The sequence below is a fragment of the Pelmatolapia mariae genome, linkage group LG4 (genome assembly GCF_036321145.2).
Source record: "Pelmatolapia mariae isolate MD_Pm_ZW linkage group LG4, Pm_UMD_F_2, whole genome shotgun sequence".
Taxonomy (NCBI): Eukaryota; Metazoa; Chordata; class Actinopteri; order Cichliformes; family Cichlidae; genus Pelmatolapia; species Pelmatolapia mariae.
The window spans coordinates 2,521,572-2,533,248 of NC_086230.1; the positions used below are offsets into that span (position 1 = coordinate 2,521,572).

The 11,677-nt window shown below is 40.9% G+C and overlaps 1 protein-coding gene across 1 annotated transcript; it reads right to left on the reverse strand.

The window, feature by feature from the left end:
• Positions 1–369: 369 nt before the first annotated feature.
• On the reverse strand, positions 370–9,858 carry LOC134625235 (oxysterol-binding protein-related protein 6-like). The gene is made up of 22 exons (XM_063470435.1): positions 9,748–9,858; positions 9,396–9,539; positions 9,225–9,278; positions 9,026–9,139; positions 8,775–8,933; positions 8,336–8,477; positions 8,064–8,182; positions 7,513–7,602; positions 7,263–7,404; positions 6,980–7,113; positions 5,818–5,910; positions 5,251–5,431; positions 5,069–5,143; positions 3,400–3,614; positions 3,148–3,285; positions 3,007–3,070; positions 2,831–2,909; positions 2,030–2,174; positions 1,783–1,933; positions 1,435–1,561; positions 1,210–1,332; positions 370–478 (listed from the first exon to the last, which is right to left on the reverse strand). Exons 2-22 carry the CDS (start codon positions 9,432–9,434, stop codon positions 370–372), a joined length of 2,493 nt encoding a protein of 830 aa, XP_063326505.1. The 5' UTR covers positions 9,435–9,539; positions 9,748–9,858.
• Positions 9,859–11,677: the final 1,819 nt, after the last annotated feature.

The window sequence follows — 11,677 nt, forward strand, 5'->3', positions numbered from 1 at the left end:
ATGATAATATTTCAGATTTTCTTTATGGCAGAGAAAGGCAAAAAGGCAGGAAAGACATCCGGCTTCATCTAAATCAGTCTTCATTTGTACCTTAGTAGCATCTCATCTCTACACTGGCACCAAAAGGAAACTAATGAGAGGTTCATTTATGCTTCTTAAAGCCCTTTCCCTCTATACCCTTGCATCAGTGGTAGCAGTATTTTGGCCCTTTGGTCACTGCTGTTGGGTCAATACTGTTTATTCTTCACCAGGCTAATAATCACAAATAGTTATAGCTGATTACTTTTATTGACGACGTGTTCATCGTGCCATTATGTGTTTGCATGGATCCGCTTTCATTCAGCCTCATATTCAGGTGGGTGTAGAGTTCTACCACAGATCCAGATTTTCAGTATTGGCAAAGCCAGGGTCTTTGCGGAGCATCCAGTATGTCCCATTGTACAGCCACACCTCTCTGCCAGCTTCATCCACCGATTTTCTGGGAAAACAGACCAATTTAGTGACATGCAACACTGGAACGTCATTCAACCTGGAAACATTAATAAGCCTAAATAAATAAAAATAAATAGAGTGTTCTAAGAGTCTGTATTTTCCCACAGAAATCTAAAGAATGTGACGTTTATAATCACATCCAAGAACCTCTTCTGTTGACAGCATCAACAGTGAGGCAGGTGACCACAAAACAAAAAACAGAACAAGCTGCTGATACCCAACTATGTTAGGCATCAAACATTTTATTTAAGCTCTTATTAGCCACTGACCTAACAGTTTAGTTAGGTCTTTAAAACCACCTTAAAATTAAGGCCATCCTATACCCTGTCTGAGAAACAATCCTGGATGTTTTGTTTGTTTGTTTTTAAATAAATGGGTCCCCCTCCCCCTCCTTTTAAACTGCCATCATGTTTATTATTTAGTGCTTTAAATACCAGCTTTTACCACCATTATTGGTTGGACAGAGTAATCTCTTGCCATCTTGTGGTCTTTGTTACATTCAAAATAATATCCAAATACTCCCATATTAAAAGGCATGCGCTTGAGCAAACCCCACATCTTGTAAACAGATTAGAAAATGAAATTTATATACATTTCCTACAGAAAAAGGCTGATACTGAAGAAAAGGACATCAGATGTGTTGCTGCTTGAATTATTAACTAGACTTTTGACAGTCCACCACAAAACCAGAGCGAGGCAACGAGGAAAGCTTCTCACCTGAAGAACCTGGGGATGTGTTCCTCCCCTTTCTTGGCCATTTCTTTCCTCCTTTCCCTTTGGTTCTCCTCCACCTCATCCTTCCTTTTATCTGCTTCTGCTATTTTTCCCTCCTCCAGGAGCCTGATAGAGCAGACAAGAGTAAGGAATTGGAGCGCACAGAAGATGGTGCAGAAATGTCTGTCAGTCTACCATAGTTTAAATTAAACAAGATCTTGTGGATACCTCTGGTCCGGTCTGAAACGTGTGTCCGTAGGTGGAAGGACAGCCTTCAATTCTGAAGTCAGTTCATTAAGTTCCCTGGCATAACTTGAGAAGCCATAGAACTTGACATAGTCATCAGGCTGTACATCTGTATAGAAAAGGATATCGTGGATATTTAAAGATCTTTCGTCTAAAACTTGAACATAGTTGCCAAAACTCAGCGTTTGTGTATAAAGTAGATTAGCTTAATCATTTGTGGAAGAGATCAATGAGTCAGTCTTGGCTCAGGTTGAAGGTGGTCTTTACATGAATCATATCAAGGATTGGAGTAATTTGTGAGGGATTTGAGCATTGAACAGTGGTACTCACTGGGTTTCCAGATACATTTTGGTGTAGGTAGAGTATCACAGAAAATGCCTTCATGCCAGAGACCTCCGAAACGATGAATCACTGACCCAGCCTGGTCCAGAACCACACCCTGCACCTCATTCTTACTGCTGTCCGAGCTCCAGTAGCGGGACTGGGATGAAAAGATGAAGGCACTTAGCACAAAATCAATGCATTACATGGACCTCTGGCTAAATTACAAAAAATATGCATATGTGCATGTCCTTACCTTGACAAAGGTAATCTTGCAGGTGCACACGTCACTCTTTGTGTTTCTGATGATCACCTCACCATAGTGCTCCAAAGAGCGTTGCTGACTCAGGACATTGTGGATACATGTAACGGCCTTATTCCATTCATAGTGATCACCATACCTAAACAAAAAACACACAAATTATACTGTGATCATTGCATAATGAAATTGAAACAGTTTTTAAATGTAGATGATTCGTACAGGCTCAAAGTGTATATGGAGTTTTAGAAATGCTGGTGCCTTGTGACAGCAAACTGCAAACCAGCCATCCTTTGCTTTAGTCCATCTTGTTTACTTTTTACTAACATTTATAATATTGTCACTTCTGTGTCAGCATTTGTATCCAAAAAGCCTCAAGATAGTCTTAAAGGTCTCCCACTCATCTGATCAATCTTCTAGCCTGTTTGCATTTCCCCTTTTTATCTGGACAAATCACGCCTTTGAAAAATTAAGCCAACATGCAAGTGCCAGAAACTGCACTTCCTTCAATGGACAGTTTGGTGAAATTGCCCAGCTTTGCAGCAACATTAGGCCAGTTATATATTTAAAAAAACAAAAAACACACAAACATACACGCTTTTGATCAGTCCCCTTTACATACAATAATATTTTTATAAAAAGGTTTCAATTATTCACCAATCTTGATATAGAGCAATGATTCTTTGTCATCTCTTGTACTAGTGTATGGTGTTGTATACTACTACTACTACTGAAATATTAAAACACTGTCCCTTTGTTTGACATCTTTTGTGGTTAAAAGTGGCATAAAATCATCACCTGGGTAGGGTAACATTAACCAGTGCAGAAGAGATGATCTCCACAGACTTGCCCCAAAACTTGTACTTCCATCTCTGATCTGAGAGCAGAGTTAAAGAAGGGAAAGCTGCAGTGTTAGGTCTGACTGCTGTATATCTGGGACCTGCTTAAGAAACCAAAAAACAAAAACAACACACCTTGCCAGAAAGTGAAGTTTTCCGACTCTGCATGGCAAGCAGAGATGGGTGGATGGTGGCTGACCTGAAAACATAAGACAATACAGCATTAAAGTCTGTTCTAAAACACCAATAAGCCGAATCATTATGTCTTCAGGTTACCTGTTCACTAATGTATTGGAATCCTTTGTCTTCTCTGTAATTCTCATACGTTTCACCCAGGACAGGGTTGAAGGGTTTGTAACGATTCCTCCAGGATGCCCAGGCATAACCAGAGATGGAGAATGCTGCTACATAAACCTAAAAACAAACAAGACAAAAACTAATTTTTCCTAAATCCTCAACAAGCCTTACACCAAATTCAACTTGATTTGACCCCCAGCGGGTCAGAAATCATAAGCAATCCCAACACACCATCCTCTCATATGGATCATCAATGTTGCTGGCAATGTCCAGCAGCTCAGAGTACTCCAGTTCTTCACTGAGTCTCTGCAGCAATGAGAGTGGCTCATTGAGAGCAACTGGCATAGACACTCTGGACAGATCCTTGCCAATGTTGTTGTAGAGGATGGTCATAATGCCAATGTGGCTGTTGTCTGCGCAGTGGGCAGGCAGAGTAGTGCGACGACCTGCATGGTAACACCACAAAACAGTGTAACATATTAAACAAAATGGATGATTAAAAATACAAAAACACACAACATGAGATAAACCTGGTCAACTCTAACCAAGAATAATCACAATATCCACATGTTCCAGGCCTCACTGGTGGTGCTTCCAAAACCTTTTATGGCAGCGGTCCTCAACGCCCGGGCTACGGACCGGTACTGGTCCGTGAGTTGAGGCTTGGGTATGAAATTTATGGTTTTCAGGGTTTTAATCGTTATTTTTAAACTCTGTTTCCCTGGGTCTTTCCCTGTGTGTTATGAATAAATCTTCGTTTTTTTGGTACCGGTACTGGTTTTATTTTGTTGTATTTATCCACGACATCTTAAAGGCCGGTCTGTGAAAATGTTGTCAGACATAAACTGGTCCATGGCGCAGAAAAGGTTGGGGACCGCTGTTTTATAGCATGTTTCGAGATTCTTAAGATCCTTATTAAATTACAGGCCATACATGGTTAGAAATATTAAAGGTCTCCCAAATGACAATTAAATAGTCTGGTATGGAAACTGCCACGCATCAACATGCAGAGCCCTCCGGAGGATTGTTGGCAGCTCTCTACCCAGTCTACAGAACATTTACACCTCATGCTGCATTCGTAAAGCCACTAGCATCATGGCTGACCCGCATCACCCCTCCCACCAACTGTTTACTCCTCTTCCATCCAGAAGACGACTCTGCAGCATAAGGAACAGGTCAGCGAGATTGTGCAATAGCTTCCCCCCCCCCAAGCAGTCCGGCTCCTGAACACCACGCTGCCTTCCTCCGCACTGGACTCTCTGTGTTGCATTGTTCGACTCTGTGCACTGTTGTATTTATTCATTCTCACTATTTTCTATTTCTTATTCTATTACAATACTGTTGTACTTATTCAAAGTTTATCTTGTTTCTGTGTAATGAGATATATAAATATGTTTTTCCTTTTTTTTTTTTTTTTTTATAAACAGTTTGCACCTTTGATCCAGGAGGACATCATTTTGTCCCACTGTATACTTGAGTGTATATTGTAGAGTTTTATTGTCAACCCAACAAAGCTCTACTGGACTAAACATAATTGAGGTAGGTTTTGGAGTCATGTTTAGCATGGCAGAAACTCATATTGGCCCAGATAAGCTCATGGCTGTCCTGCTGCCCTTTTCCATGGGCAAATGCCATTTGGGACATAGCATTTAAGTTGCTTCAGCCTGTATATGGCTGCTGCTGCAAGCCGCTTTGCAAAGCATGCTCATCCGAGCTGAAACCTAAGTGGTTCCATGACTTTGGTTCCAAATGTATACAGGCTACTTCATGTCTGAATTTTGTGTGAATCAGAAGCCCGATTAGCAGCCATATCTGTCCTACTGTTATCATTCCTTTCATATTAGCGGTTACCATGTTGAAATATAAATTTCCAGGTTTGCTTAACAGAAGATGACTTTACCAGTATCAGGAGGCACTGGGCGTGGCTTGTGACTTGCGCTGTTCAAACTTTCTCTGTAGTTAAGAGTAGCAGCAGCTGTGGAGGACAGAGGAAACAATGACTTGATGTTTTTGTTTCATGTTAACCTTTGTTGTGGCACAGAAAATCGTGCAGTGGTGATTTATTTGAAAGTAAACACTCACAATGTCCTTCTTCAGGCTCTGATGTGCTAGTGGTGGTAATGTCACTCAGGCCCGATTCATCAGAAGCCTCGGCCTCTGACGAAGTCTCGCACACTATTACCTCGCTGGCATCAAAATACTCTGCCATGGAATCTGCCACTGAAGGTGGACGGTTACTGTGACGACTTAAGGAAGGCGTTCTCTGTAAGGATGAAACATGGTTCCAGCTATAGTTTGACCATTTAAGTTCAATAAACAAGTCTACCTGTAAGGTGTGCGAAGTGAATTCAGAACAGTGACGACTGACATGCACAGTTATTTCCAACAGGTGCTACCCACACAACTTGCTCTGTAAGAATTGTAGGTGCAGCTGTCCCAACTGTGAATAACAGCAGCACCACCACCCACATCACCAGACTGTAAATCATTCCATGTTTTCCTTCTTTGACCAAAGTTTCCCACAATTTTATAGCTTCAGTCAGATAAAATTTCTTCATGATCTTGAGCTAGAATTCAATGTTAATCAGGATGATTATTAGTGACACCAGAAAAAAATAAATAATAATGCTACACACATACACTACACACCTGGTCTGGACGGACAGTGCAGAAGGATTCTTCAGAAGAGTCAGAGGACAGGGAAAGCGAATGGACTTTGGTCAGATGGGACTGTATATCAAGCTGCATGCACGCAGGCACACATGCACACACAAGCCATGCAGGAGAAGTGCAGAAGAAACACACAGGATCAAAAATGCATGCAGCGAATATCACGCACACTCCAAAGCACAAACACAGCAGAGGTGAGGCAAATATTACTTGTTGCCAAGTGCAGCTGCTCTCCAGTACAGAAAATAACAGCACAGTCAAACTGAATTATGTATAATATCTTAGCAAGGACAGAGCTTTTAAGTGGGCCAGGTAGGACTTTAGTAAATGTTTTAACTTAGTACAGGTTAGGAAAGGTCCCTTCAGACATTTAGTATTTCTGAATTACACCCACCCTCTTGAAAAAAAAAAGAAAAAAAAAAAAAAAGGATCTTTATCAATCAACTCTTCCTAGAAAAACTTCATTTATTTACCCTTTAAACTCACTAACTTATGGTTAGTAAACAACTCTAAAGCAATTTTGAACAAGAGGGTGAAAGTCTCACTAGTTTCCAGTAGGAGTGCTATAACAGTAAATAAACAGGGTAATAACATACATTTATTAACCATGGGATATGTTCATCACTGTGGATATCAGTTGATAGCCAGTTGCCAAGCAACTATTAACAAAATAAAGCCCAAAGTCACAGCCGCTGATGTCCAAACATGCAGTCACATGCACCATGGTAAGAAGCCAAGAGGAAAGCAAGAAGTGTTGCATAAGCACAGTCAGTCTGACAGCAGGAGCCAACAAGTCCCTGACCTGACTGCTTTGTTTCAGTATGTGACAATCTTTTTATATGCATGTGTGTGAAAAGAAAGGAATACTTGAGGTGTGTTCCTTTAAGTTCCACCTGTATTAACTTGTGCCCGACTTACCTAAAAACAGCCCAAACCTGCTCAACAGTATCACTCAGGGCTGGGCCCATTGTTGCCGTTTGCAGGGCTACACTAAGATTGAGAGTGTTGGAAGGACACTAACTGGTGAAGGATCTAGTCTGTGTTTTTATCTGGTTTATGACATCAAGAATTAGAAGTCAGGTTAAGCTTGCTTCCACATAGGCCAGAAGTGTCCATGTTTGTATACGCATGTGTACGTTACCTCAGACAATGTGCTACAGATGGTAGCGAGCTGCTGTGAGGTGTTCTGTCGCATGTCTGGGCCAGTCCAGGCTTGCCTCAGTCTCTCACGCTCCAAGGTCAAAACCTCATGAATGGACTTTAGAGAACTGTGAACTGCAACACAGCAAAAGTGTAAGTGATAGACGAGGATTTTCACACTCTCAGCAATATGTCAAGATGTGTCAGGGAATATGTCAAGGAAAAAAAAATTCAATGCTAATGCAGAGAGCTTCAGACTTAGCCAAGTGGCGGCAAGGCCATACCTCTCTGAGAAGCAGTGCAGATCTCCTGGTGGAGCTTCTTAGCTTCAGGTGAGGTGACTTGAGGATTGGACAGCTGAGAGTAGACGTAGTTTGGAATGGACTGAACAGAAGTGGAATTTGTGCTCAGGTGACTGGAAGTGAACTGCTGGAGATGGAGAGAAAAGGAAAAGAGTCACAGAATTGTATGAGGCTAAACAGTGGTGAGCTGTCTGATGGTACTGTAACAAGACATTAAGTAACAAATTCCTACCATTCCCCCCATGGCCTCAGCACGAGACAGAGTCCTGGAGTGACCCGGAATTCGCCCATTCTTTTTCTTGGGTTTTTCCAGGGAGAGATTCTAAACACAGAAGTACAAGATTATAGCTTCTTTTTCCAGACCATTTTCTTTTGCAGCTTAGGGTGGAGCAATTCTGAAGCTGAGAATGAAATCCCAACAGCATCATATCACAGTTCCATCCTATAGTTTATATATGGTGCTGTTAAGGCGAATCTGGTATATAGTTGGTTAAGATAGTGAATGACCTGGAAAAATGTTTCAGAATGAGCGATTATGGGTATATTTTGTTTAATTTCTTTTTGCATTTCCTAAAGAAAAACTATGGTGAAGTGTTACAGCTTTTCTACTGGATGCCTATTGTGCTTGATACCATAAATATGTTTTAATTTAAAGCATTCATTTCAGATTTTTGCTTCGATTAAACATCAAACTTTGTGTGAAATTACTTTCTCCCCCCCCCCTGGTTGTTAAATATTCTTTGACAAGTGACACACATTCACATTTGGGACCAGCATACTTGCCTGCATGCTGATTCGCATCTCCAGGTCTGTGTTAGTGATAGGGTAGCCTCCTTCCAGCCAATTCAGTCTCTGGATAAGTTGAGCCAGTTCTGTCAGATCTGCCTGACAACGAGCCAGTTCTGATAGGCAGTGGGTTAAAGGTCACAGTTTAGAAATGGAACGAAGAGACAGGCACACCTACTGATCAAATCTGTATTCATTGTTAAATATGGAGGACATATGATCAAGAATCAGGCCTCTCTTTCTGGCGCCATCTCTAATGCAGCTCTCACCATTGGAGGTTGCATCTATGTCGTGGGTCTGCTGCAGCCAAGCTGATACCTTGCTGGTCACACCTGGTTGACTGGCAACAGCTGGGGCAGGACTTGCCATCTCTGGATGGTACACCGATGCAGAGCTGGCATAGTGAGGAATCTGCAGGATCATATATCAAGGTTAAAAGAAATCACTTTCACAATTACAGTATCTGTAGGCAACTGTTGTTTTTCAGACTACAGTGATCATGGATTACATAAATACCATTTTCTGTATTTTTTTTGATAGTCAGCTGTCTAAAGTATAATCATCCAAATTATTAATACTCAAACATTTTTTGGTCGCAAAAATGTTGACCAGTCTATCTGCGATTCTCCATTTGATTGGATTCCTATAGCACAAAGTAAACTTCCTTTCAGCTGTGGACAGTTTACTGGAGCAGGAAGTTATACTGACTGTTGCTCTGCTTTGCTGAGAGAAAGCCGGGAGAGTGCTCTGGCCCAAAGAAAGCGCATGAAGCACACCACGGTGGACACTCATGGCCTCATTTTTTCTGAACACACGATGGGCACACAGCTTGGTCAACCAGATGTAGAAAATGTCATGACTTTTTGCCTAATACCAGAGAGAAGAGAATTTATTTAATTTGGATACATCTGATTCTAGCCACAGTAAACACTTGACTCATCCTGGAACCAATAAGTTACCTTGAGGTGATACAGGTTGTCTCCAGCATCCAGGTCTATGCGTTTGGTCTTCTTATTCACAGACATGACAGCCATGCTGATGTCCAGAGAGCCATGCAGCTTCCCTCTTTGAATCTAAACACAATGGCAGAGGACATTTAACACTTTATTCTTCATCAGAGCGTATCATTGTTGTTTGATGTTTTTGTGTTGGACTTACATCTTGCTGGGTCTTTGAGTACTTGAGAATGCCTTTCTCCAACAGAAAGTACCTCTAAAAAGAGAGTTTGGCAAATTAGTTGTTGATAAAAATCTTCACTGTTCAACCCTGCAGGATTTACTACAGTTTCACTGAGAAACTGGAAGCGTAAAATAGTTTAAATTCTCTCACTTTGTGCCAGCCTTTGAGCGGATATTTTCTCCTTTTCATCAAGTAGCCCTCACAGATCCCAGGAATACTGAGATCTCCAGATGACCCTGGAACCAAGCCCCTGTCAACATGCTGCAAGTCATCCACTACCTCCCAGTGACGAGACTGATAGAGACAGGAAGCACTTTAAAATTACATTTATGAAAATACAGCTTTAAGTTTCAGGTGTCAGTCAACACGTGGAGGAATTCTGTGATATGGATTGCAAGAGGGGGCAGAAATGGAGAAAATCTCTTGAAGCCCATTTGTACCAAGTGGGTTACAGTTTTATCTTTTACTTTACAATATAATTAGTGTCTTTTTTTCTTTTTACCTGTTTTGAGTGCTTGCCAGAACCCGTGCTGCTGCTCCGTGAGTGGCCAGGTCTGAAAGTGCTTGCTGGGGATTTGTCAAGGCCACTAATCACTGACTGGCTGCTACTGAGAGGGGGTGGACAAACCTGAGGGTCCATAGGTGCAATGTAATGAGAGTAGCGTTGCATGGAGAGAAATGACCTTCAACCCAAGTTGTTTCTCATGGCAATGTACACAGTGCTGGGGGGGACAAGAAAAAGCTTCATGACAAGTCAAAAAGATAACATACAAATGTACAACATCACAGTCAAAGCAAAATTAAAGCCGAGTTGGAAAGGTGGATAACAGGAATGACACAAGCAGAGTTTTAAAAACCTTCTTCTAAAAGAAACAAATGTATCCACAGACATGCAACTGTCAACTTTTAAAGTAATATGTTTAAGAACAAAAGAAGCCTGCGTGAAACCACGATTCTAGTTTGTCCAAGAGTTACAAGTGGTCCTTTTACAGTACAAACAGAAACAAATCTGCAGTCTCATTGTTTGTCTAAACTGCAGGCATAAAGCAAGATTTTATCTGTGTCTGTAATGATGTCACCATTAAGTTCCTGACTTTAACAACATTAAAGTCAGGAACTGAGAAGATATAATTGTCTCACCAAACGTAAGAAACCTCCCAAACATTTTAAAACCATTTTAGAACTTTAATCTTAGATTGGCTCGTAAAATTTAATGTGGATTAAGGATTAAGACAAATTATTTGTTATGAACACAGAGGTGACAAATTAAAGGTATTATGAACCCTTCAACCATATACTCAGACCATCTGGTAGCCCTTACGCTATGGGGAGCATTTTCCTCCAGTGGTCCGTGTCCATGATTTCCCTCAAAGGGAAGGGCACCTGCAATCAAAAGCAGGATTTTCCTGTAGAGGAAAGGAATGACCGCTAAAGGGACTTCGGGAGTTTTATTTGACTGCCATGTTTGTGAGTGTGTGTGACATCATACTTCCTGCCACTGAAATCACGAGGTAATGAAAGAAGTCTAGAACTTACTAGTCTGTTAAGTCAAGCAGGTGGACAATTAAATGCATAATTAAAAAGAAACAGTCTTATGGTCCACTGAGCCAACAGTGGTTCTTCCTACTGGATTTGGAAGGGAAGTCGGAAGACCCTTACACCCAATTCCAACACTTACATTTGTTTTTCCTCATTCAGACAGATCAGCTTACATGAGGAAGAATCACTGACAAAATTCCAGTCTGAAATTCCAAGAAGTCTAACCAGAAACTGGTGTCCGTTTGTTGCTTAAGGCATGCAGCTTTGAGCACATAATCTGTACTTAAAGGAAATTTGGATTTGCTTGTGACTGCATGTTTTCTCTTCAGGTTTGAAACAGTTGCACCTTTACCTTCTCTCTCTGTGGAATATTAATCACATGTTAATCTTAATTTCCTACTTGGGGACAACTACAACTATAGAAAATGTGATCAATGCCTGACACAATCTACATAGTTTACAGATGATTCAGGTCTGACTTTCAGTATATGGATAGAAAAACCTCCATCAAAACTAAAACTAACTACTAACTAATCATGGCTTACATTTGGGTGATATGACAGCAAATACAGGATTGTATATAGTAAACAAAGATATAAAAGTTTATCCATACAATCAACAACAAACAGTAAAAAAGTAGACAACTACATCAACAGTAATATTTGTGACTATGTGTCTATGTAGAATGCACATAAAAGTCATATAAAACAGTGGGAAGGCACAGAGACAAAATAGTAAATGAAACACACCTGTGTTGGACTGACAAGCTGCAGCAGCAGGACTCCACAGACAGTTCCTTATACCTTCTCCCAGAAACAATTGTAGAGCTGTAAAATGTCTTCTGTGGAGAAAAATCACAGCACAGAGACTTTCCTAGGGTGTTCCTTCACTGT

Coding starts and splice junctions, on each gene's coding strand:
- LOC134625235 (XM_063470435.1), bottom strand. CDS start 9,434: ATGAAAAGGAGAAAATATCCGCTCAAAGGCTGGCACAAA. Junction 5,432..5,817: donor GCACTGTCCGTCCAGACCAG/GTGTGTAGTGTA, acceptor TCATCCTTACAG/AGAACGCCTTCCTTAAGTCG. Junction 2,910..3,006: donor AAACTTCACTTTCTGGCAAG/GTGTGTTGTTTT, acceptor CTCTGCTCTCAG/ATCAGAGATGGAAGTACAAG.